Here is a 27385-nt window from a genome sequence, read left to right on the forward strand (position 1 = left end):
GAGAAGCTGCTCGAGCCACACCGGATGTTTCGCGATTTTACCCTCAACAGAAAAAGCCTCGCTGTTGCTTAGACGACGGCTGTAACGTGTAGCCGTTTTATACTGAAACGCTCAACCGGGGTCCCGGGTTTTCACTCCTGCGCGCTTAACACTGCTGCGAGCGAGCAGGCGGAGAGGATCGGCATCTAAAAACCGACTTGGAAAAACTACTTAGCGGTAAGAGACGAATTTTGCGACTAAATATTCACATGCTCTGTGCTGTTTGTTACAGATTCCTAGCGGTGTTTTGTTTTGTGGTGGCGCATTCGTCTTTTTTCCCGTCTCTCAAAAAGATGAGTCGGGTTCGGTCGAGTGTAAGCGCCCTTATTGCTCGTCAGCCTGCTCTTATTGCTCAAGCCGTGACGTTCAGTAACTTGACGCGGACACAGGCGGTTTTACCATGTGTCCAGTGAGTCCCCGCACGGCCGTTACGCATTTGGTACCGCGTGTTTATTTATTAGACAGCAATGAGATCATTTTCTGAATCGCTCTTTGTCATGTTGTCCTCAGTGTGAAAGTTAAGACCGTCGGCGCTGTAGTCTCTCTCTCTCTCTCCCTCTCTCTCTCTCTCTCCCTCTCTGTCTCTCTGCAAAGCCACTGCGTTAATGGCCCATCTCTGTTTCTGAATGCTGCGGTTAGTCTGTGCAAAGCGGTGCAATCTTAAGCTAGTTACAGTTCAAGGATTGTATGGAAATTTCCAGTGATTTGCCCTTGAATAACTCAGTATATTTATACTGTCGAGGTCTTACATAATAAAGGTTGCACGACCTCAGCCGATTAGTGTTTCTGTGGCTCTCACCTAAACAAACTCTGCCGTTTATAAATGTTTTTCGCGTCTGCTTTTAAGGGCTGATAAACAAGGTGATGCTCAGGAGGTTGTGATTTTTGTTGTAATTTTCCGAGTGGACTTATTGCAACCTATTTGTCTTCTGGATCTTATAACTTCCCTATTGTGCAACTTGAATGATCCGCTGCTGGCAGCGCTGCTGCCGTTGACGTGCCGCTACAACGGCACCGAGCAGCTTTAGTGCAACTGAAAGGAGCAACTGGATGAAATAGCATTTTTATTTATGCACGCTGTGTGGGTGAACTTTGTATTTTTCCATCTTATTACTCTGTTTGCTGTCCAGTTACTGGACAGAATAGAGGTCAGTTTGGCAGAGCTGGTGAATGACCGTGCACTGAGCAGTTGGTCTTCAGTGCAACCCTTTGTTGGCAACCATAAGATCCATATTAATGCCATTTGGGGTGTTTAAACTCATTCACAACGCCTTGACAGGTGTAAGTCATATTAGAAAGCTGATGGGAACAACCTCTGCACAATAATTCATGTCCTCAGTTTTATCAAAACATATTATTATAAGAAGTGCATTGAAATATAAACCATATATGAACTTTATTTAGCTGTCTTTTAAAGGGTAATTTCACCCTAATGACAAAAAACCCCCACATTTTCTCACCTCCAGTGGTGGTATCTATTCAGCCTGATAGTTTTGACTTTACATGCTCAGGGTTGAGTCATCAGTAAGATTTCTGCCACCACCCTAACTCAGTTGAGGTGGATGGAATTTAATTTGTGGTGCTCACAGGACCAAAAACACTTAATTTGAAATATTCAGTGAATACGACTATTTCTAGAAAAAAACCACACACCTGTTTTCAAGATAAACCACAGACTTCACTGTTAACGGTTTTCATTGGAAGTACTTTCTAACGAAGAAATAGTTCAAATGAAAACTGTTCACAGAGAGGTCTGTTGATTATTTAAAGTCTTATGGACACAACATGCTTTCTGGAAAGACATGTTGCTGTTGAATTTCAAGCACCACAACAATGATTTAATCACTTCCATTGTATTTTGGGTGGATGCAGAAATTTCACTGACAACTTAAAGCCAGAACTACCTGCATGGCTCATCAGCGCTATGGGAAAGTGAGAAAATGTTTTTGTAATTTGAGTGTATCAACTCTTTAAGCTTTTTGTTTCACAGATTCACCAAAATTAACACACGTTGCACAACTCTTCCCCAGTACATCTAGCTTTCTTCATCTGTCTTTCCTTCATCAAGATAACACAAATTCACAACACATGGTATGAAAACTGTGAAAAATATAAAGAAAAGCAAACAAGTGCTCCTCTGTAAATAGGTGTCCATACTCTTTTATATAAAAGAGTATGGACACTTACAGGAGGACATACTAATTATACTAATTTTCCACCTTATTTTCCACTACATTACTGATTATATAAGTCATCTCATGGTGATCAGGAGCTGCCATTAAGTAATGTTTCAGCTGCTAGTTTCATTTCATTGATAGTGGACTTTAATTTTATTTCCTGGAGAAACTGTGCTGTGTGTGTGTGTGTGTGTGAATATGTGTGAACATGTGCGTGTTTTGTTAAACTGTATTTCCTGCCCAGAACCTTGGAGGTTCAGGAAAGCTTGTTTAGAAATGTTCAATCGCATGCTAAGTGCTGATGAGAATATGATTCAGTAAGTGCTTGTAAAGAGGATGTAGTGTGGATATCGGTTTTCTGTGTGTGTGTGTGTGTGTGTGTGTGTGTGTTTGCGTGGGTGTGTGCACATTTGGCCCTTTCTCTTTCAGGTTCAGTCACAGACTCGGGCGGTGTAGAGAGATTCAGGCAGACTGCTGGTTGCTGTGGTCCACGCAGACCATTAACTGCTCATGAAACAGGGGAAGTTGCTTTTCTTCCGGTCTGCATGTACAAGCTGAAGCTGTGCTGCTCTACAAAGTCAAGTGCTATAGAAAAAGCCACAGCATGTGCAGTCGAATAAGTCGGAGTGAATCTTAAAAGCTTGTCTTCAGACATTTCAAAAGATAACTGTCATAAATGATACAATCAATATACAATTTAAAGGTATTACAACAGAGACACAGATGCTATTTTATTATTTTGAGGATTTCAAAATGTCTGATTCAGTTCTATTTTCTTTGCAAGTTGCATCGAAAACATTCACAAATAGAGAAAAAGAAGTGAAAAATGTGCAGAAGAAGTTTGTAGCTAGAAATATGAGAAGTCAAATCAACTTTAAATCCCACAGCGCTCATCATAAATGAGCTAATATGTAAAAAGCTCAGCATCAGATGTTAGAAAACAGCTTCTCAACTTTTCTACATCTGTCTTAGTGCTCTTTTTTTCCACTCTTATGTCAGGAGTGTGACCCCCAGGGACAATGAGGCCCTCTGGTGTGTATGTATGTGCTGGAGGGAGGGGGAGAAAGACAGAAGGAGTCTGGGGCAGGGTCGCGGGTGAAAGGCAGCGCTGCTCCTGGCGGAGCACGGGGGTCGCAGTGGCAGTCCGGTGGCCGGGAGGGGGTGGTTTCTGATGCTTTAATAGAGACGTCAGACATGACAAAGACGGGCCTGACAGGCCGGCTGAATGGAGCTGCCGTGACAGAGCAGCTTTCCTCAGCGTCCCACACATACACCTCGCTCTCCGCTGTTGTCACGCCCAGCGCTCCCTTCTTTCTCATTCATGCCATCTCTCTCTTGTTGCATTAACTTATTTCATCTCACAATGCCATGGGTCAGTTTGATGTGTCAGAGTTTGATTTGTGTGTCCACATTCATGACAAGGCACTGTTTGAAACTTCACTTCCAGTGACTCCTGAGTAGTAGAAGGCATAAGATTACGGTTTTTAAAAAGATGAGCCCAGAATGAGTGCACACAAGCAGAGGTGAAGCTGGATGGGATTAGCATAGTTTTATATATTTCCTGATCGCATACCATCTGGTGTGTTACTTTGGTGGTAGCCTGTGCCGCCCTAATGAAGGGCAAATATGCAGCATGTAATCTGTGATTTTATTCACTGCTTCTCCTGTTTTGTAGTGACTGAGTCCAGGAAAAGATAGAAGCACTTGAATATTGATGTAGCAACTTAAGCAAAGACTTGGTATCTTGACAGCTCCATTATGAAAACCCAGCAGACCTTGATTTTAAAATAACTGAAAAAATTCAATCAAATGCCAATCCATTTAATTTTGGCTTTGGAGCAGGGTTTGCATATTAAGGCTGTTGAATCTTGTCTTGAGTCTGCAGCTTGACCTGATGTGGCAGGTTGTTTCTCCTGCTAGTTAGTGTCATGGTTGCTGGCATATTAATTAATATCATATGCTATTTATACTATACTATTTAAGAGTATGAGAGTAAGTAAGAGTTCTACAGATAGTGGTTTGATTAAACGCAGGCTGTGAGGAGGGTTGGTTCAATGCCACAGTTCTATGTCTCTCTGCCTCAAACTGTATTTTTTTCTGTTGCCAAAATTTTGGACCGCCGCTGACTCGTTTACTCTCGCCGGATAATAACTCTCGTCCTCTGTTCCTCCTCAGAGCTCCTAGTCTTGACCTTGAGGGGGCACCAGCATGAGTCAGGAGTCACTGGAGTCTGGTAAGAACGATTCTGTGAACAGCTGCGTGAAATGAGTAAGATAAAATGTTGGAAAGCAGGTTGGAAAAGAGAAATGTGTTTTGTGTGTGTGTGTGTGTTCCAGATGGAGACTCTGCTCAGGATGTGTCTGACTTCAACTGGGATGACTACCTGGAGGAGACTGGAACCATGTCTGTGCCCCATCACGCCTTCAAACATGTGGGTTCTGACTACCTTCAAAGCAAATGCACATATTTGTATTAGCTTGTACCAGCTATTCATAATCAATAGCTAAGGTTCTGTGTAAAGTGCTTACTAAACTCTCTAATAACCATTAGTTAGTTCCAAACTATCTGTTAAATCTGAACGCACCACTGAAACATCTGGAATGTGTTAGTGACTAAAGCCCTTAGTAATATGGAAACTGGTTACTAAGAAACTAAGTCTACTAAGAAACAACATCCAGTCGTTAAGGAATCAACAGTATAAACACAGAGGTCACTACTTACAACTCAACATCTATAAATATCAGCATATTCATATTCTTACCTGCCAGTCTAGCCGTTATGTTCAACCAGATTAATGTTGAGCTGCAGTCCAAGGATCTATTTTATGATTGATTGATTTGCAGATTATATTCTTGGTTAACTGATCAATCATCAGTTTTCTAGGTGACACCTTCAGATGTCTTGTTTTGTCCAACCAATCAATCAGAAATTGAGAACGGTGCAAGTCTGATGTACTTTTAACACGCTCGTCTTATCAGTCTTATATCCGTATAATCCGTGGCGTTAAATTTTTATCTCTGTTATTTTGTATTCATTCATGAATCTGTAAACTTGTGTCATTTATCAAACGTTTGTCCTTTTTCACCTCTCGTCTTTTCTTTGTGTACTGAGAAAACACTTGAATTATATCTGGACACAATGTAAAACCTGCCTGTGTATCCAGCTGCATAGTATAAATAAAATGTTTGGTTTTTTTTTAAACTGCGCGTGTGCAAATCAAGTTAATGATTCCACGTATCCTTCTCTCCCTGTCTCAGGTGGACCAGGGCCTGCAGACCGGACTGACTCCAGGCATGAAGCTGGAGGTGTGTGTGCGCTCGGAGGCTGACAGTCCTTACTGGGTGGCCAGCATCATCACCACATGTGGCCAGCTGCTGCTGCTACGCTATGAGGGATACCAGGATAACCGGAGCGCTGACTTCTGGTGTGACATCATGACAGCGGACCTCCACCCTCTGGGCTGGAGCCGCCAGCATGGCAAGACCATGAGAGCCCCTGAGGGTGAGTTATGGCTGGAGTTTGCATGGTGTTTTTTAGTTGTGAGAAGTGTAATTAAAGTTGTAATCCACCTATGGACAAGAAAAGTAAAGTTTAAGTACTTCTTCTGTGAGTGTGCATGTACAGGCTCTGCAGTGGAGCAAGTACACAGTTTTTCTATAGTTTAATTCTCTGCACATCTTGTCAAAGAGCTGTTTCATGGTGGAACTCAACTTTGTAATCACACTTTCGTTCAGCACAGCAAGGAGTAATGAATATTTCTGTTCTCCTGATACACTGGTGCCACAGTTGCCCAGAGGTGAAATGCTTGTGTTTCCCTTCTGATGTTCTAGTTTCATGAAACATCGTTCTGTCTAGAAAGTGCAAAGCGGACAAGAGCTTCACGGTTTTTGATGCTACGCACTGAAGCAGTGATTTTGGTCATTTTTAATTAATGCCACCTAATTCGCACTTGACACCCGGCTTTGTTAACTTGTTAAAGGGATAATTCGCCTTTTTTGAAGTGGGGTTGTATGAGATAGTTTTCCATAGTCAGTGTATTACCTGCAGTAGATTTGGGTCGGCATCCCCCCAATTTGGAGAAGCAGACAGGAGTACTGGCATGGAAGCTAAGCAATGCACTGCTGTGGACGGGGACAGCAACATAACATATTTTAGCCACCTAAAAAAACAATATCAGTTTAAATGTACACTATGTTTAGAATATTTTCACTTCTTTACCTTGCTGTCAGACAGCCCTTTCCTTTGGCACTACATTTTCTCAACCATAGAATTTGCCGCAGATCAGCTGTTTGGGTCAGAAAGTGCTGCTGCAGTGTAATCTACTGCAGGTAATACACCGACTATGGATAACTTAATTAATCTGAACTATCCATTTAAAACAATTAAGTGTTATTAAATTGAATAATAGAGTAGCCAAATACTAGATTTGCCTGTTCAAAATGTTGTAGCTACATGAGACAATTTGATAAACCAGATGCAAGTTGCATAATCTATTATGTTCAATGAACTCTGGTAGATTTTCTTAATTAAAAGCAGATGTGGGTTGGGCAGGAACCTAAGCCCACCTGGTAGGTTGGTTAATAAACTGTGCATTTTATGTGTATGATCCACCTCAGGTGTGCGTGAGAAGCACCAGGACTGGGAGGCTCTGCTGGAAAAGGCCCTGGCTGAGGAGTGCAGCGCGCCTGCCAGTCTGCTAGAGTTGGTAAGGCAGGGGACCAGAGCAGCTGTCCTTCTTAGACACATACACACTAATATGTTTATGTTTTAAAACAGCATTTTAAAACGAAAACAATCTCTGTCCACACTAGCGTTTTAGCACTGTTTGAGAAATAATCTCTGTCCATACTAATATGCCTGAAAACGCATATCACATGACCATCACATAAACTGGGCACGTGCGTGCCAGTGTAAACAGAAGGCAGATTATTTACTTTGCAGTTGGTTGCTTAGTTGCAGAAAATACTACAGAGGAAGAACAGCATGGTAAATGGCAAAAAATAGAGATTTCTTTGCTTGGACTGACGACAGCAACGCCTGTAATTCATTATCCATGTTGAATTAACCACTGGTAGTCAAGGCCGATGTCTTTTGTTTTCTTTTGGAAAAGGATCACGTGACAGGGGCGTGACGAATCAGGGAAGGACCCCTCGTGACTGATAGGACCAAATCAGAAAGCGAACATGGGTGTCTGCGTCATTGTTTTCAGAAGTCTCCATTTTGCCCGTCCAGACTAAAATGCAATCCCGGACTTTTCAAACTAAAACAGGGTCAGCAGCGTTTTCAAAAGTCTCCATTTTAGGAGTTTGAAAACGCCGCAGTAATGTGGACACTGGGCGCAAATTTAGTAAAAGTTATGCGTTTTAAAACAAAACGGTAGCAGTCTTTTCTCTTTGTCTGTGCCAAGAGCAATCTCCTGTATCAGTACTGATTTGATTGATTTGTCAACCTTTAAAACACAGAGTGCAATAAATAAAACTGTTGAGCATGTCACAGTAAAGTCAGATTTTCGCATCATTGTTTAAGTGATGAGACAAGTTCAGTAAATACAACAGACATAAGAAAAACACCAAGTTGACAGTTTTCACCCTCAGGTGATCAGAATTGTGAACAGTAACTGTGCAGTCTTGGCACACACACACATGTACAGCAGTCATACTCTACCTTTGTTTTCTACTTGTTTTATTGTCCTTGTAGTGCAGATTTAAATCTCTAAGCACTTAATTAGTTTGTTATGCCCATGTTGAAATGTAAAAAAAAGGACAGTTCAAAAATGTAACACTTAAAATGTCCGTTGCGATAAATGTGAACTATGATTAAATAAGATTTTATATCTATTAAGATGTCTTGCATGCTTATCTTGCATGAAGCCGCAAGTCCACAAAATACAAGGCTGTGAGCTTTTGTTTATGGCTCTGAGGTTGTGCTGTTGAAAGCAAATTCGCTGTAGGAACAGCCTGTGAAATTCCTTAGAGCCATTAGTTAGCTTTCAGTGACTGTGCTTCAGTTCTGCCACTTAGTCATGCAGCGCATTTCTCTCCCAGTACAAATTCTTCACCTTGCCTAGGCATGTGTTCATTTGTGTTTGTGTACATGTGCACTATCAGCCTCTCATTTACCACTCCTCACTCCCTCCTAGCCCCAGCGTGGTAGAGACCCAGTGGAGCTCCTGTGTGCAGGCTGCTATGTGGAGCTGCAGGACAGTGTTGATCCGGGGCTGGCCTGGGCCGCTGAGGTGGAGGAGAACGTCGGAGGGAGGCTGAAACTGCGCCTGGTAGGCACCGAGGGCCTCCCAGACACACCCGCAGCCCTCTGGCTCTTTTACCTCCACCCACGCCTCCACCCACCCGGCTGGGCTAAAGAGCACGGCTGCACCCTCAGGCCTCCCTCAGGTCAGTGGCACTGACACGGTTCAGGTCTTATATTTAGAAACAAAAGGAAGAAAGGAAAAAGGATTTCTAGATCTCAGGGTTTACTGCCAAAGCAGGAATGAATACTAGTTTCTGATGAAAGGACTTGTGAAGAAAGCAATCATGGACTAGATGCAGGTCCAATCATTTACAATGACCCTATTATTACCTTTTACACTGTGTCTTTCATATTGAATCACTGAATCTAATTTTTACTAATTATAATTCATATTATCCAATGTTTATTACTACTTACTCAATCAGGTATGTGCTTTTTCTTTATTTGTCACATTATGTGAGTTGTATTAAGATTTTACAATGTACTTTGACAAATGCATAGTAATAAAATATAAGAGATTAATGTGCTAAATGGGATGTTATCCCACTAGACCTTGGAATTGATTTTCCATGCAGGATAAGACGGAGCATTGTTTTCAAGGCCATGGATGTGCAAGTGCTCTTCAAGTGAACAAGTTTGTTAATATGCAAGATGTAAGAAGCACCATAGGCTATATTTCTCTCCTGACACAGCCGATCTACCCTCTGGTACCAGTACAGCTAAAGCCCTATTGATATTAAATGCCAGACTTTTGCTATAATTGTGTTTTTTTTGTACCTGGATACTCTGTGCAAGTTAATAACAGAATGTGGTGAGCAGCAGCAGTAAAGGTGCATAAAACTGATTTGGAGAAAAAAAATAATTGTGTTAGAATTAAACATAGCCTTTTAATATGACTTGTATTTATCATTTAATTAAAGAATGGGGAAGATATAATGGATTTCTTATAGGTTCAGCCGTATTAATTCTGCACAACATCTTGTTTGAAAGGCAGTCTTGAACTGAGAGCCCTGTGATATGAAGTTAGTTGCAAAATTGTAGAGGACAACATTGATTTTTTTTTTTTTTGGGGGGGGGGGGGGGGGGAGTTTAATTAATTGTGAGGATTTTTAAATTTTTTTAATTTTTCGGGAGGGTAAGATAGAACAACAAGCTGACATGCAGACTGTGTTTTGCCGAATCCTGCCATATACTGTAGGGTGTAGTTCAATTAAATGTTGTGTAGAGTAAAGTTTAATCACATATATTTTAACTTTAGCATCCCTTTGAAAATTCAATTATACAAATATACTAAGTCAGCAGGTTTTGCTCTAGCTCATATGCGTGTATTTGTTTCAGATCTGTTGGCCCTGCGGACAGAGGAGGAGTGGCGGGAGGTGACACAGAGGATCAGCGACCTGCCTCAGGATGAAGCTCTGACTGCAGAGTTCAGTAAGGTACTGCCAACAGTGCTCTTGTTTGTGCTTCCTGACCGGAACTTTTTTCTTATCACTTAGTTAAGATTTGATAAGTGTGTATTAAGCAAAGAGTTGTGACATTCTTTTGTAAAACGAAACTGAAACACTTCCAAGAGTTGTTGAAGATGCATATGTATGTATGTGTTGTCTCAGGATCAGCCAGCCATTGCTGCTCATTCTTTCAAGGAAGGGATGAAACTGGAGGCTGTTGACCCTGCTGCTCCTATTTCCATCAGGCCTGCCACTGTCACCAAGGTAACAGACTTTCTTATCAAATCTGTTTCTCCTACGCTGCTAGGTTTTTCTCCTGTTTGCTGTTTACCTTCCTTAGTTATTTTTCTTTCTTCATTACCAAACTGTCTTAGTCAAGGCCATAGCTAGAAAATTATCACCCCCTGGGTTTGAACATATTTGAAAGTTCTTCTAATTAGCCACACAGCCCTGCAGATCTCCTTGTCTTAACGCTCAGCTTGACAATCTTTAGAGGGACTCAGAGAAACAAAACAGATGTTTAAAAGAGAGATGACTTTATAGCTGTGAGTGTCTGCAAATGCCCCAAAATGACCTTCTCTCCACCTCAGGTGTTCAATGAGCAGTACTTCCTGGTGACAATGGATGACCTTTGTGGTATTGAGGAGTCAGAAGGTGCTGGGCGTTCCTTCCTGTGCCACAGAGACAGTCCGGGGATCTTTCCTGCTCAGTGGAGTCTTAAGAACGGGCTCCCTCTCAGCCCCCCACCAGGTTTGCTCTGTCACATGTTTCTCCTTTATAACCACTTAAATTTAGGAATGATGTGATTAGATAACTCATACTGTCTTTTCTCTCTTTCTACTTCTTCCCTTATCTGCCCTTGCTCCCCTCTTTTTTACATTCCCTCTTTTTTCCTGTGTATTTATTTTATCATGAGCAGGATACCAGGGTCCAGACTTTGACTGGGCAGATTACCTGAAACAGTGCGAGGCAGAGGCAGCTCCTCAGCATTGCTTCCCGACTGTAAGTCAACCACCGTTTGACTTCTTTTTACAACAAGCTCATGCCGCTCAGGCTTCAGTGTAAAAGGGCTTTCTCGTGTCCAGTGACCCGTGAAGAAACACACCACACGATCCTGGCCGGACCTACACTTGTAACATGAGTTGTTTAGTGTGAGACGGTGTTCTCCACTGGTCATTGTATACAAGTCCAGCTTGTATGTGATTTAATATAATAAGCAGTCTAGGAGCAGATATTTCACATTGTTGACAGTTTTCCTCCAAAACAATTGTATCAGCCTATAAAGTGTGATACCTGTCTCAAGGCCACCTCTTGTGTAAACAGCTTGACACATGGATGGGTTTGGTGCAGATAGAGCACAGCACTGATCAGCCTTGTGTTGGGAAACGCTGTTGTAACAAAATACTGGAGTTTCTCTACACAGCTGTTTTTCATTTGCAACCTTGTAGCTTTATACTTTGGATTAATTATGTTTTATATTTTGCTATCCAGTGCAGTAAGAATTGTTTTTACCATAACGGCTTGATTCCACCGGGCACTCCTGCATTGTGTTCCGGCTCCGACACAACCGCTGGGGCTGATTGCAGCCACTCAAGTCAATGCTTGTGATCTCACCAGACGCGCTGCAGTGCATTTCAGAAGCATCCCAGAAGCGGCTCCTCGCTCCACTCTGCTACGAAGATGCGCCTAGTCTATTTTTTATGGAAGCCATGTCAAGCTTCATGGAGCAGATCAAGCCGGGCAGGAAGTCAGACACAGAAACTGCATAGAGCATCCGGTCAATTTTCAAAATAAATCACCCTATGCAGACTCCCGATCATATATCACATCACTACATCAACATTACGTTATAACTGGTGGCACCAGGCCAGGAGTCAACCGGTCAGAGGATATTTGTCATGGACAACGAGAGGTTCATCTTGGAAGTGGAAAATCACAAGATTTAATATGACACCACTGCTGCCGTGACTGTACTGGTCCCTGGCTTCCTCTCCAGGTAGAGGGGAAGCTCTCTTCTCTTTGGCACTGCCGGAGCAAAATGCTCCGCTTCTGAAACACCATGCGGAGGATGGAACAAAACCACATCACAGCCAGAAAGTGACGCAGACGTGCCCGGTGGAATCAAGGCGTAACATCTGCCTGTCATAAATGACAAAATGTAGGAAGTGAGATTTCACACATTTGACAGACAGCATAATCAAATGTCAGTGACAAGACCATGTTTCTACAAAGTGATGGGTTGTAAACAGGTGGTCCACTGTGACTTTTCTTCCTTTTACCAGAGACAGAATATGTGGTGTTATCACAATGGACAAAAAAAAAATCACCAAACACAACCATCCTCCATTGTGAAATAGCTCTCAAGTGAGTTTTCTTCTCTCTCACTCTGTTTACCTGCCAGGAGCAGTGTGACCACAGCTTCAAAGAGGCCATGAAACTGGAGGCTGTCAACCCACTGTCACCTGAAAACATTCACGTGGCCACTGTCACCAGGGTCAAAGGGCAATACATTTGGCTCAGCCTGGAAGGTGAGATTGGGTACTAGAGAATGTGTTTACCTTAGAGGATGAAAGTAGATAGAAATCAACGTGTAACTTAGGTGAGGCCACTCAGCACATTTGCGGTAGTGACATGTAGAGCATGAACCTACTGTATGTGGATCTAACCTGAGCCTCCGTGCTCTCTAGCGGAGCAGATGATTTTCTCTCTTCTATGGAGAAGACAGGAATATTAGATAAATATATTATAGCATATCATACACATAATCACTGCTTTGGAGATTAAACCTAGAGAGGCAGAAATGAGCATGACACACTTCAGACACAACATCTTAATGTACATAAGTATTAAACTATTTCTCTATTATATTAAATATGTTTAACTGAATAAGCAACCAAAGTTAAAGTTTGCAAAAAATCCCTAATTATAAGTTAATAAGAGTGAAGCACTCAAAAACTTAAGGAGGGGATTCTGTTGAAGTTGGTGGTTCAAAGCAGATTTGATTGACTGTGGAACACAGGAAAACAACCAAATAATTGTCATCAGATTCAGATCTCTATCTTGTTAATTTTTTTTTGTTGTCTCTCCTTAACCTATTAGAAGTGTACAAGGTAATCTGTCATGTGAAATAACAAGTATGGCTCTAGGTTCAGTAGCTAATATTGTGTTCATGTAGGTTCCCATCTTATTAAGAAAATAGGTTTCCTGGGCCACTAAGGTGCATTAATATGGCTACGGTATACAAATGTGTGTTGTGTTTATGTGTGATATTAGGTCAAGTCGAGTCAAGTCAACTTTATTTTTATAGTGCAAAATCACAACAGTTATCACAAGTTATCTCAAGGCACTTTTCACATGAGCAAGCACTTGTCGACAGCGGCAAGGAAAATCTCACCTTTAACGGGAGAAACCTTGAACAGAATTGGGCTCTAGGTGGGGGCCAATTGCCTTGACTGTTTTAGTTGAGAGAGATAGAAGGAGGGGGAGAGAGACACGCAGAGAAGCACAAAAACAACAATAACAACAACAACAATAATAATAATAGAAATATGACTAATAATAATTATAATGATAATAATAGCAGGCATCAAGCAGGACCACAGCAGCACAGGACTGGATTTTACAGGTAGCCAGTACAGAGAAGCTAAAATGAGAGAATTATGATCTCTTTTTCTGGTTTTTGTCAGTACACGTGCAGCAGCATTCTGGACCAGCTGGAGAATCTTTAGAGACTTGTTAGGACAGCCTGATAATAAGGAATTGCAATAATCCAGCCCAGAAGTAACAAATGCGTGGACTAGTTTTTTGAGACAGATTTTTGCAATGTTAAGTGGGTGAAAAAAGGCTGTCCTTGAAATTTGATTAATGTGGGAGTTGAAGGACATATCCTTATCAAAGATAACTCCCAGATTCCTTACAGTGGTGCTGGAGGCCAGGGTAATGCCATCTAGAATAGCTATATCATTAGAAAACATGTTTCTAATGTGTCTAGGGCCAAGCACAAAAACTTCAGTTTTGTCTGAGTTTAGTAGCAGAAAATTGCAGGTCATCCAGGTCCTTAAGGCATGCTTGAAGTTTAGTCAGCTGAGTGGTTTCATCTGGCTTTTTTGATAAATATTGGGTATCATCTGCATGATGAAAATTTATGGTGTTTCCTAATAACATTACATAAAGAAAGCATATATAAGGTGAATAGTCTTGGTCCAAGCACAGAACCTTGTGGAACTCCATGTCTAAGTTTTGCTTGCATGGAGGATTCATCATTAACATGTACAAACTGAAATAGATTTGATAAATAGGATTTAAACCAGCTTAATGCAGTTCCTTTAATGTCAATTAAATGTTCCAGTCTCTGTAATAAGATGGTCAGCGGTGTTAAATGCAGCACTAAGATCTAACAAGACAAGTACAGAGAGAAGTCCTTTGTCCGATGCAATTAGGAGGTCATTTGTAACTTTCACCAGTGCTGTCTTTGTGCTATGATCCACTCTAAATCCTGACTGAAAATCCTCAAATAAACCATTGTTATGTAGAAAGTCACACAACTGATTGGCGACTGCTCTCAAGGATCTTAGAGAGAAAGGGAAGATTAGATATAGGTCTATAGTTGGCTAAAACACCTGAATCAAGAGTAGGCTTCTTAAGAAGAGGTTTAATTACAGCTACTTTAAAGTACTGTGACACATGGCCTGTTACTAAAGACAGATTTATCATAAATTCTAATAAAGAAGTGCTAACTAGGGGTAAGATTTCCTTAAGCAGCCTAATTGGGATGGGGTCTAAGAGATGAGAGGTTGATGGCTTAGATGAAGAAATCGTTGAAGTTAGTTCAGGAAGGTCGATTGGAGAAAAACAGTCTAAATATATATGAGATTTTACAACCGTTTCTAAGGTTCCTGTGTTTGGGGATAAGTTAGTGCCTGTTGAGGGCAGGAGGTGATGAAATTTGTCTCCTAATAGTTCAAATTTTATCATTAAAGAAGCTCATGAAGTGGTTACTACTGAGAGCTGTAGGAATACATGGATCAATAGAGTTATGACTGTGTGTAAGTCTGGTCAAAGTGCTGAAAAGGGGCCGAGGGCTGTTTTTATTCTCCTCTATTAATGATGAGTAATAGGCGGCTCTGGCATTACAGAAGACCTTCCTATATGTTTTGAGACGATCTTGCCAGACTAAGCAAGATTCTTCCAGTTGGGTGGAATGCCATATCCTTTCAAGTTTTCACAATATTTGCTTTAATATGCGGGTTTGGGAGTTATACTATGGAGCTAACCTCTTATGTTTTATTGTCTTCTTTTTTAAAGGGGCAATGGAGTCAAGTGTCATTCACAGTGAGCCTGCAGCACTATCAACAAAATGATTAATTTGGGTGGGACTAAAATTAGCATGAGAGTCCTCTGTTGTATTGAGATATGGCATTGAATTCAATACTGATGGAATTGCTTCCTTAAATTTAGCTACAGCACTATCAGATAGACTCTAGTAAAGACATTTTTGTCTAATGGCGTGTAGTCTAGTAACAGGAATTCAAAAATTATTAAGTAATAGTCTGATAAAATAGGATTTTGTGGAAAAACTATTAAATGTTCAGTTTCGATACCATAAATCAGAACAAGATCGAGGGTGTGGTTAAGACAGTGAGTGGGTTTATTTGCACCCTGAGAGAAGCCGGTTGAATCTAATAAAGGCAGATAAACGCAGTGCTAAGGCTATCATTATCAACATCCACATGAATAATAATTATCACCTACTATAATTACTTTATCTGTACTAAGAACAACAAAGTTTGATTAAAAACTCAGAGAATTCAGATAAAAATATATAGTATATATTTTTAGATGTTTTTTTTTAAAAAAAATCTCCATACTGTCTACTACTGATACAAACTTGTCATTTATAGAAAAAAAAATGAAGTGTATGTGCAATTTTATTATCATGCTGTGTATGTACTTGCATTCATGCAAGCAGATGAAGACACCAAAAGGTCTTTCATTGTATGACATGAAAGGCTTTTGATTATGAAGGAAATTATTATAGACCAAAACACAGTTAATTTTTGGAAATACAGCATAATTTTAAGGTATTTTCTAATAGCTCTGTGTGTATGTGTGTGTGTGTTTGTTCAGGCCTGAAGCAGCCCATGCCAGAGCTGATAGTTCACGTGGACTCCCTGGACATCTTCCCTGTCAGCTGGTGTGAGACAAACGGCTATCCACTCGTCTACCCCATCAAGCCCTCAGGTATACAGCATGATTCATCACACTGAACTATCAAGGTCTTAACACATCTGCTTTAATGATATGTTTACTAATGCACTGACAAACATAATACAATCTTTTTTTACCCTGGCCTCCAAATTAGTGACATAATTTAATGTAATTGCGTGACTGGGCACACATTAATCTCTCCTTGTTTTTCAGTTGAGAAAGAGAGGAAGATTGCTGTAGTGCAACCTGAGAAACAGTAAGTATAAGATGGAGTGTTGATGGCTTTATTGGTTTGAATGGATCAAGTCCAGCAGCCTTTCAACATCCGACATTGATCTTTTTCATCACTTTACAGCAGAGCTCCACCGAAGTCATCGTCACCTGACAGCGTCAAGCAGCAGATGTCAAACCAGTCAGAGACAGGTAGGTGATATGTCTCAGGCCTCATCGAAGGAGACTAAACTGATATACTGTATGTCCGTTTGTGTGGTCAGTGTTCGTTGCATCATTTGTATCTTATCTAGGGGATGTTGACCTGGTGTGTGCTGTGAGCTGCAGACATCAGACATTTTAACCAGTTTTCTGTCTGTTTTAAGCCTGAATTTTATGACACACTTCTTGGATCACTGTCGCTTTATGTACGTGTTTAAACCCAGTATAAAGGTTTTTATCATCAGAAGCCACGATTCTTAACTACACGACCCGGCTGCCGACTCCAGACCACCGCTAGCTTAGCCAGGTTTTGTTTTTGTTTTTAGCCTGGTAGCTAAGCTAGCCGGTGTCGGTTTCTACTAAGAGCTTTTAAGCCATTTTTTACTCTTGGATTTTACAACCATGCCAACTTTCTCCGGTGAGGACAGTGTACTACTCCTGAAAGCAAACAAAAGGATTGCTGACCTTAAGGATGATATTCGACGACTTTCCAATGAGCTCAGGAAGAAGGACTCCCTCCTCTGTAGCTTCATGGACGTGGCTACCAGGCAGTCCACACGGATTGTCAACCTCAGTGCAGCCATCCAAGACACTGTTCTAGGTACCCCTCCACCTGTCCGCGGCCTTCCTCCTCCTTGACACCGAACCATCACTCGTCCTGGGCCGAGGTGGTGGCTCGCGGCCACAAGAGGCGCTCGGACAGGGCTGCCTCACCACCCTGCCTAACACTCTCCAACCACTACGCGATCCTGTCGGACGACTTCCTGGCTCCTGCCAATGCTCCAGCGGCTCCGACTGACCCCAGCGGATCCAACGGATCCCCGAAAGCCGCGCCCGGTGACACCCTCGTCCCCACCGGTGGCTAGCAGTGTTCACATGGAGTGCCATTCCTCTGCGAGGTCAGATCAACGACCATCAGCTTGGGGAGCAACCTCCTCTGCCCGTCGCAAGATAAAGATGCTAAAAGAGGCAGTAGCCAGATGCTCTGGTGGTCCTCCCTGCCCCGGGCTGGCGGAGAGGTCCTGTTTCAGGACTGATGTCGCTGCCTTGCCGCGACGCTCGCCCGCCCGGACACCCCATCCTCAGTCGGCGACCGCAACACAAGGTGTGGAAACAGACCCTGCACTCTCCAGCCGCTCAAGCCCACGGTTGCCACCTCCTCGTCCTCTCTTCTCTCCAACCACATTAATATTTGGGGACTCCATAATCAGAAACATCAGGTTCTTCAACGCAGACACACACTGCTTTCCCTGAGCCACAGTCCCTGACATCCTGGATAGGCTCCCGGGGCTGCTACGCTCACTCCCGTCCTCGACCAAACGAGTCATAGTCCACGTGGGGACAAATGACACTGTTCGTCAGCAGTCTGAGCTGACCAAAAAGGATTTTAGCAACCTTTTCAAGTTCCTAAGTAGCTGTGGAGTAACTATCTTTATCTCTGGTCCAATTGCCACACTTGCCCATGGATCAGGGCGCTTCAGCAGACTCCTCAGTCTACACACCTGGCTCCAGTCCGCCTGTACAGCTCACAACATTGGCTTTATTGACAACTTCAACCTGTTCTGGAATTGTTCCCCCCTCTTCAAATCAGACGGAGTCCACCAAACAGGCTGGGTAGCAGAATGCTAGCGGCTAATTTACAGCACGCTGTACAGTCCTCTACACGTGACTGACTGTTTACATGCCACACCCCCTCACCGAAACATCCACCTCTGTCTCCTCAGAGTATTGATTCCCCCGCCAGCTCCCCCCATGGGCTTTCTTTGTCATCACCACCCTCACCGTCGTCTTTCCTATATAGACCATCATTACAGACAGAGCCCATCGTCCACACTATACATGCAAAGGCGGTGCATGCACTGGGAACCTCTGCCGGCTGCCCTGTGCCTCCCCCTGCTCTGATGCCACTCCGCCCTTTCCAGTCAAGATGGCCTTAATCAATGCTAGATCTATTGGTAATAAGTCATTTATCCGGAATGACTTATTTCGTAATGAAAAGTTGGACTTTATGTTCTTGACTGAAACATGGCAGCAGAATATGGATAATTCCCACCTGATCGAGCTTTGTCCTGCAGACTGCTCTTTTATCAGTACACCGAGGCTGACGGGCCGTGGTGGTGGTCTTGCAGTTGTTTTTAAAGACAAGTTTACGTGCCAGATGGTAAGCACTGAACCATAGTGTTCTTTTGAATTGCAAATATCCAGAGTTGGTCGGCTAAATCCTATTTATTGTATTTTAATTTACCAACGGCCAGGCCCAATTGGATCCTTTTTATCAGATTTTACAGATTTTTTATCATCTATTATAAAGCTGGACAAGGTCCTAATGGTTGGGGATTTTAATCTTCATATTGATAACACTACATGTAATGCTGCCTCTGAATTTCTTAATCTCACTGAGTCCTTTGATTTTACGCAACATGTATCTGGCTCAACACACACTGGTGGGCACACTCTGGACCTTGTTTTTACCCATGGTATGGATATTGAATCTGTGGGCTCTAAGGACTTTTATGTCAGTGACCATAAATGCATTTTATTTGACATTTGCTCCACATAATGAGGCTGTGGCTCTCAATTTTTGCACAGTGTTTGACAGAAACATTGCTTTAACGGACGGAGACGTGGACACCTTAGTCAAATCATTTAACACTCACTGCTCCTCAGTATTGGATAAGGTGGCTCCTCTGAAACTCAGAGAGATCTCAAAAAACCCATCCCCGTGGATAAACGAAACCATCCGGACATTCAGGCGCAAATGCCGAAAGACTGAGCGCCTGTGGAAAGCTACGAAGCTGGAAGTTCACAGACTGTATCTCAAAGATCTCATGGGTACCCTCAATAACATGGTGAAGGCTGAGAGATCCTCTTATTTTGCTAATCTCATCTCTGTCAACAAGAAAAACCCTAAAGTCCTGTTTGATACTGTAAATCACATTGTCTCTCCCAACATCCCTAAACTTCCAGTCCTATCAAACAGTGACTGCAATAACTTTCTCAAATATTTTATAGACAAGGTTGCCAATATCAGGGCAAACATCTCACCCATGCCCAGTCTGCTTACTAGTGGCCCCTCAAATCCAGCCATCTTGGACTCCTTTTGTCCAGTGTCCATGGAGGATATAGCAGCCCTGGTAGGACAAATGAAACCCTCCTTGTGCCCAGTAGATGTCCTATCAACCACTATGTTTTTAAAGGTCTTTAACTGTATCGGACCCTGCATAGCCAATATTATAAACAGCTCTCTCCTATCAGGGTGTGTCCCCAGTTACTTTAAGCAGGCTATTGTTCAGCCTCTTTTGAAGAAATCAAACCTGGACCCCTCCCTGCTGGAGAACTACAGGCCCATTTCAAAACTCCCTTTTTTTCAAATTTTTAAAAAAGACTGTGGAGAAACAACTGGTTCAAAGACTAGAATTGCACAGGGTGTTTGATACATTTCAGTCTGGTTTCCGTAAACTGTACTCCACTGAAACAGCTCTCCTGAAGGTCTCAAATGACATTTTAATGGCTGCAGATGCCGAAGACTGTTCTGTTCTAGTACTATTAGACCTTAGCGCAGCGTTCGATACTGTGGACCATCACATTCTGATCCACAGGCTAAATCACCTGGTGGGCATTTCTGGGACTGCATTGGAGTGGTTCTCCTCATACCTCACAGATAGATCTTTGTCAGTCTCTGTAGGTGAATTTTAGTCAGACACTGCAGCTTTATCATGTGGTGTCCCCCAGGGATCAGTCTTGAGACCCATTCTATTCTCCATTGTACATGCTGCCACTAGGACAAATCATCAGCAGTTTCAAGAACATCTACCATATGTACGCTGATGATATCCAGTTGTACTTTTCATTTAAACCTAATGAGTTTCACAAACTCTCTGTACTTAACAACTGTTTAAATGCAATTAGGAATTGGATGGCAAACAATTTTCTACAGTTAAATGCAGACAAAACTGAAGTCCTGATCTTTGGCCCTGATAATCTTCAGTCAGCAATCAAGCAGAACCTTGGTGCCTTATCTTCATCCTCCCAGTCTTGCCTGCGCAATCTTGGTGTAATTTTCGACCAATCCATGAGTTTTGAAGCGCATGTTAAGACGCTAACTAAATCATGTTTCTTTCACCTGAGAAACATAGCCAAACTCCGGTCTGTGATATCAAGAAATGAAATGGAGATGTTAATACATGCTTTCATCTCATCACATTTCGACTACTGTAACTCTCTTTTTTCTTGTCTTAACAAATCTTCCATACAACGTTTACAAACTGTCCAAAACGCTGCTGCTAGGCTTTTGACACAATCTCACAGATGATCACATACAACTCCTATTTTAATCTCATTGCAATGGCTCCCAGTAAATTTTAGAATTCATTTTAAAATTTTGGTGCTCACTTATAGAGCCCTACATGGCCAGGCTCCACAGTACATTAGTGACCTTCTGCACCCCTACACCACTAGTTCTTAGATCCTCCACCCAGGGCTTTCTAAGTGTACCTCGTATGCATTTTAAGACCCGGGGGATCATGCCTTCCAGTCAGCAGCCCCTAAGCTTTGGAACACTCTTCCAACAAGCTTAAGGTCCTTGGATAATGTAGACTCCTTTTAAAAAGCAGCTAAAAACCCATTTGTTCAGACAGGCATTTGGGTAGTATGTGCTATTTTATCTTAGCTTGTCCATTTTATCTGCTTTACTTATGTATTTTATCTGGTGTCTTTGCTTTTCTTTATTCTGATTTTATTTTATTTTTATTTCACTTCATTTTATTTTATTTTATTTTATTTCTTTGACTGTGAAGCACTTTGTAACTGGTGTTTGTGAAAGATGCTATATAAATAAACTTTGCTTGCTTGCTTGCTTATTTTGTGTCCATGTGCAGTGCAGGGGAACGGGAAATACTGCAGCCCCAAGATCTACTTTAACCATCGTTGTTTTTCCGGGCCTTACCTTAACAAGGGACGCATTGCCGAGCTGCCTCAGTTCATCGGCCCTGGAAACTGTGTTCTTGTGCTCAAAGAGGTGAGAGATGGGTTACTACTTCTGTTAGTTGTATTAACTCCATTTTAAAGGTGATATGTGCAGATTTTTTATTGTTAAACTTGTTGTGAGTTCTTTGGATATTTACTTGAAACAAACTGAGCTGCACTGGAAATGCATTGAAGCCTTTTTTCTGACACCACTTAGTTGTTGAGACCATATTTCCCCAAAACCCTTTTACATCCTCTCACAGAGGAAGTTGCACACACAATGTAAAATGTAGTTTAGAGACTGCAAATCTACTGTTATAATGAAAGTCTTTTCTCAAAACGAATTTGGTAACTATTGGATGTTAAATGTTGCACACAGCACCATTAAAGAATAAAAGACCTACCCCGCCAACTTGCAGATAACCTTTTACATGTTGCATTTCTATGTACGTCTTGTATCCAGGTATTGACTCTGCTGATAAATTCGGCATACAAACCCAGCCGTGTGCTGAGAGAGCTGCAGCTGGACCAGGAGAGCCGCTGGCAAGGCCATGGAGAGACACTCAAAGCCAAGTGAGGGGAAACACCATTTAATCCTCAGCTCAAAATTCTCCTGCACTGTAGAAAACCTGCAGGAATAGCAGAAGTGTTCACAGCTGGCCTATTTTAGGACACACTTTGGAATAGAAATGTACTTGAAGCACAAGTGGAAGTAAATATCTGCACACCAGAGCCCAGCACAAGCTGACAGCATCTGGGTTACTTTTAAGTGAGACCTTGCCAGTTGTAACAACCTTGTTACATTAAACCTGAACATAATGGGAGCTTTTGAAAGCCCACCCATTTTGCAACCTAACACTTTGTGGAAATATGAAATATTTATCACTACAGTTCAGAATTGCTTCTCTTCATATATCAGGTACAAGGGAAAGAGTTACCGGGCCACTGTGGAAATAGTCCGCACCGCAGACCGTGTGGCAGACTTCTGCAGGAAAACCTGCATCAAGCTAGAGTGCTGCCCAAACCTGTTTGGACCTCGCATGGTTCTGGAGCGCTGCTCGGAGAACTGCTCTGTCCTCACCAAGACCAAATACAGTAGGTGGTTTACACTACTAGAGACAGTTGTCGAGCCTTGATTTATCAGGTGATAAAAATAGCTATGATTAATCATAAGTAGCTTATAAATTTGTATACCTGCATGTCATATGTGACCTTAATTCTAGACATGAATTCAAACTTGCTCTCATTTAGCACAAATTTACTGTGGTTCACTTCTCCTTGTTCAGAAACCTTTGGTTGTTTTCATTTGCTTTGCACATAAATAGAAATGATCAATGGGTACATAAATGCTCCCTTAATGAATACAGACATCTTGTGAAGTGGAGGAATATAATTTAGAAATTGGAAAAACCTTCCACAGGCGAAGAATAAGCAGGTATAGCGTGCAGAAAATATGTTTCGGAATAGGGCTCTTTCATTTTCTGCTTAAGTATTTCTACAGCACAAAGTTGCATATTTTGTTGATGTGTTTACTTGCTGTTGCAGTGCAGTGTTGTGGTTAAGGAACTGATGCAATTTGATAGCAACTGGGGAATGATTACACTTTCTCTTTTGTCTCGTATGTTTTCATATCATTCCAGACAGTACTTATCCTCCACAGACCTGCTTTACTGCATATTTATCAGTGCTTGTGCTTTAGAAAGATCATGTTTAAAAGTATGAAATTCAGTTTGATTCATTTGGCCCTTCAATTTTGTAAATACTTGATCGTCATTCCCACTGCAAGGTTCCCATCTGTCTTAACAATAAATATTAAAATCCTTCAGGCATGTCAGATGCACGTTTACACAGTTAGCCTCTTGTCTTGTCACCAGCATATTACTATGGAAAGAAGAAGAGTAAACGCGTTGGCCGTCCTCCCGGAGGCCATTCCAACCTGGAAGGTGGAGTGAAGAGAAGAGGGAGGAGGAGGAAGAGGAGGAAGCAGCTCTTTGTCCATAAGAAGAGACGCTCCTCAGCCTCAGTTGACAACACACCTGCTGGGTCTCCACAGGTAACACACACATGTATTTTCTTGAGCATTATATTAAAAGTCATTGTTAAAATAACATTGTTAACTTGGATTCTTCCTCCCACCTACTTGATTCTGTGCTAATAGACTGTTTGCCTCCTTTGCTCACAGGGCAGTGGAGAGGAAGAAGATCTGGATGAAGATGACTCCCTAAGTGAAGACTCTGGGTCTGAACTACAGGATGATCTCCAAGATGATTCCGAACAATCGATTGGGAAGTCTCAGCCCACCACACCATCCCCCTCCCCACCAGCAACACCCAGGCCCACACGCCGGCGCCGGAAACCCCGCTCACCCTCTTTCTCTGATGATGAGAACCGCCCACCTTCACCAAAGGTAATGAAAGTCCCCAAGAATTAAACAGAAGTCTACAGCCATGCTAACGGTTCTGTGAGGCTGTACTTAGGCGCATGCTAACATGCTCACAGTGACAATGTTGTCATGTTCACCATGTTACGTTGCATGTTTGTATGCTAACAATTTCTAATTAGCACTAAATAAAAGTACAGCTGAGGCTGATATTTACAGGGATTGGACAAAATTTTGACCCAATTATGGCGCTAATAGAAAAGTCAGAGGATCACCAAAGTCAGACATGAATGTCTGTAACAAATTTCATGGCAATCTAACAGTTGCTTAGAAATGTCACTCTAAACCACAAATGTGAACCTCATAATGGTGCTGTAGGAAAAGCCAGGGGGTCACCAAAGTCAGTAGGATTCATCATCTGAGAACCATGAATGTCTGTATAAAATTTCATGGAAATCAATTTAATAGTTGTTCAGGTATTTTACTAGAAACCAAAAATGTCAATGTAGTGGTAGCACTAGCTCAAAAGTCAGAGGATCACTTAAGTGAGTAGGATTCATCTGCTGGGGACCATGAACATCCATCCAATAGATATTTTAGTTAGGACCAAAGTTGTGGACCAACTGACTGACCAGTACGTAGAGCCACACCACTAGCATAGCTAAAAATGACTTTGCAATTTTCCGGTCCTTATCAATAAATGTTGGAAATATTCCCAGAAAACAGAGTACCTGTAATTAATATCCTATTATGTATGCATAAATTAAAAATTCCAGCCTGTAACATTTTTTGCAGAATGCCAGCCCTCTGCCCCTTCCATCAAACACAACTGCCTTGTACTTCCCAATTAATGTCAGTGGTACTTTTGAATGATCTTTCCACCTCATTATGGCTTGTCTCATCATCTGCTTTAAGAAAAGAAGATGCTATTTAACTGTGACACGAACTTGCTCTAAACAGCAAATGAGGAAATTAAAAAGGATCCAACAGCCAGTGTTTCTTTTATGAAAGGTTTCAGTCTGATATCCTTCTCAGCATCAATTTTCGTGGATTAAAATGAGTTATGAGCCTTTCCAATTCGGCCATGATATCTCTTGGAGTCTCTGTCTGACTCTCCCTATTTGTGTGTTTATAGACCTCAAAGACCGAGCCTCCTCAGAAGTTGTGTTTGGACACCAGCCCCCTGGAGTGGAGCGTTACTGATGTGGTTCGCTTCATCAGGACCACCGACTGTGCACCTCTTGCACGGATTTTCTTGGATCAAGTAAGTAATACACACCGATTTACTGGTCACTCAGGATGAGAGCTCACTACACTTTAGTGCAATAAGTGCATTATACACTTGTATTGTATCCACAGTCACAAATCCAAAACATTATTTTACCAACCTTAGATAGTGTATTTCCAAACTGCATCTCATATAAACTTACATTTGCTTATAGGAGATTGACGGACAGGCGCTTCTCCTGCTGAACCTCCCAACTGTGCAGGAGTGTATGGACCTGAAGCTGGGACCGGCCATCAAGCTGTGCCACCACATCGAGAGAGTCAAGCTGGCATTTTATCAACAGTTTGCTACGTAGCTGACGGGGAATGAACATGGGACATATGTATCAATGCTGAGAAAAAAGCACTGTATTTTCCCATTTTGACTTTTCTAACACTGGACATCCTTTAGAATCCTGCATAATACCACGGTTGTGTCAGACAAGCGTGGCCATGAGCAGGACAGAGCAACATTTCCTAATCCTTGTTTTTAAAAAAGAACGAAGGAGAAGAGCGGCACGGGGTCAAAATAGGGTCAAAAACACTTCAGATGCTCTTTAGGAATGGCATAGGTAAGGACTGAAAGGGAAGAATAAAAGGCACTCTGAAGCCTTTAAATAAGTTTAAAAGCCTCTATTAAATCCAGCATATTTTGACATCTTCAAGATTTTTTACTTAAGACTTCATCAGGGTGTATGATGACTTACTTCTAAGTTGAAATGTGTTCAAATGAAGGCTTTTAGGCTTTTTAATTTATCTGTGTGCTCTGAGTGCCCTGGATTCTCCTCTTCTATTGAGATCGACTGATTGCTAGTGGCACCACACCAGTGGTGTGTTGTGTCCATTAATAATTTCCAGCCTGACTTGCTGTCTTAAAAAGGGAATACCACTGAATCAAAGCTTTTACATGTTATTCTATACCATAGAATATGCTGTATGTTATCTGCTAGCAAACGTTTGATATTGTCTGCTGGAGGAATGAAGTAGAAAATGAAGTAGGCTTGCCTCATAATCTGGTGATTTCACACTAAAGTCTAATTTTAAACATCTTTTGTGGGGAAATACATATATTAGGCCATTTAGGATTAAGCACTTTAAAACAAACATTGTTTTTCATAAAATCAATTTTACTGTGAAAACTCCAAGCTGTACCTCAGAGTGACAACAGATTGTGAGTCTTTGTCTTGTGGTTTCTAGTTTTTAAGATACTTATTTATGCTCTCAAGAGATCATTTGACCCATTGATAAAGTGAAGATAATTTACACATCAGTTAAACTACAAGTTGTATACAATTAGTACCTTTTGCAAGTTTCCTGGATGCCAAAAGTAATGCTAAACTAGAAAATACTGATATAGCAGATTTGAAAGGATAGTCATGAGTCATTTCAAGATAAAGAATTTGATTTTAGTGTGAACACCGGACATGTATGTTAACACCATTTGCAAATGTTATCCAGCTGAATTATATCAACATACAATCTGTTTAACAACAGATTAAAAGGGGCCTTTGTTTCAACAAGAGATCAAATTGCTTTCTAGTTCCAATCTCTATTTAAGAGTGGTTTACAGTGCAAGAATTCTGTAATGCAAGCACAAGCAAAACCATGCACTGTATGGTGGTATGCAAATATGACAGTGCATGTTTGTATATAGTGTACATAATCAAATATCTTCTAGTGCAACAGGGTGATTAGACAGAAAAAAAATCTATTGAGGAATTAATTTTCTGCATAAGCAATGTGTAAATGCCCGAAATATACAGTATATTTGCACAGAATAGGCCTAAACTTTCCTCAATGTGCTTAAAACATACTCAGCTGCATCATTTGGAGCATTCTGATTATTTGAGCCATTTCATATCATTGATGAGTCATAATTTGCTTTTACAATTAACTTAATGTTGGCTACAATAAATGAGCAGTTTTAAGGCAAGGAGATCTTCTCAAAATGCTTTTGTAAAACATTTTCCCTCTTTTTTTACCAGTTCCTGTAGTGTGATTTGCTGTAATGTGCTTGATTTCGTGTGAGAAAAAAAAACAGTTGGTTCTTTGTTTACTCATTTGTCTGTAGTTACAGCTGTACTCAAAGCAATTGAACAGATTTTGATTTCATGTTTGAAGATTATAACTGCTATTTAAAAAGAGAACATTGAAATAAAAACGATGAACAACAAATCATACATGGCTCTTGGCGCTTGTCCTACACTTCCCAGCATGCATGT

General features: G+C 41.5%; 1 protein-coding gene across 2 annotated transcripts; it reads left to right on the forward strand.

Annotated features, from left to right (window-relative positions):
* On the forward strand, positions 1–27341 carry sfmbt1 (Scm like with four mbt domains 1). Of its 2 annotated transcripts, none has more exons than XM_067588074.1 (21): positions 1–216; positions 4392–4449; positions 4553–4647; positions 5474–5717; positions 6833–6921; positions 8356–8608; positions 9804–9901; positions 10076–10177; positions 10504–10663; positions 10833–10915; positions 12315–12441; positions 16040–16153; positions 16334–16376; positions 16479–16543; positions 21430–21569; positions 21981–22090; positions 22437–22612; positions 23392–23570; positions 23700–23924; positions 25033–25161; positions 25340–27341. In XM_067588074.1, exons 2-21 carry the CDS (start codon positions 4425–4427, stop codon positions 25478–25480), a joined length of 2598 nt encoding a protein of 865 aa, XP_067444175.1. In that variant the 5' UTR covers positions 1–216; positions 4392–4424; the 3' UTR covers positions 25481–27341. The 2 variants fall into 2 exon arrangements, with proteins under 2 accessions (XP_067444175.1, XP_067444174.1); XM_067588073.1 differs by having other exon boundaries at positions 4–216; positions 16476–16543.
* Positions 27342–27385: the final 44 nt, after the last annotated feature.

This window comes from Thunnus thynnus, chromosome 4 (assembly GCF_963924715.1).
Source record: "Thunnus thynnus chromosome 4, fThuThy2.1, whole genome shotgun sequence".
Lineage (NCBI taxonomy): Eukaryota > Metazoa > Chordata > Actinopteri > Scombriformes > Scombridae > Thunnus > Thunnus thynnus.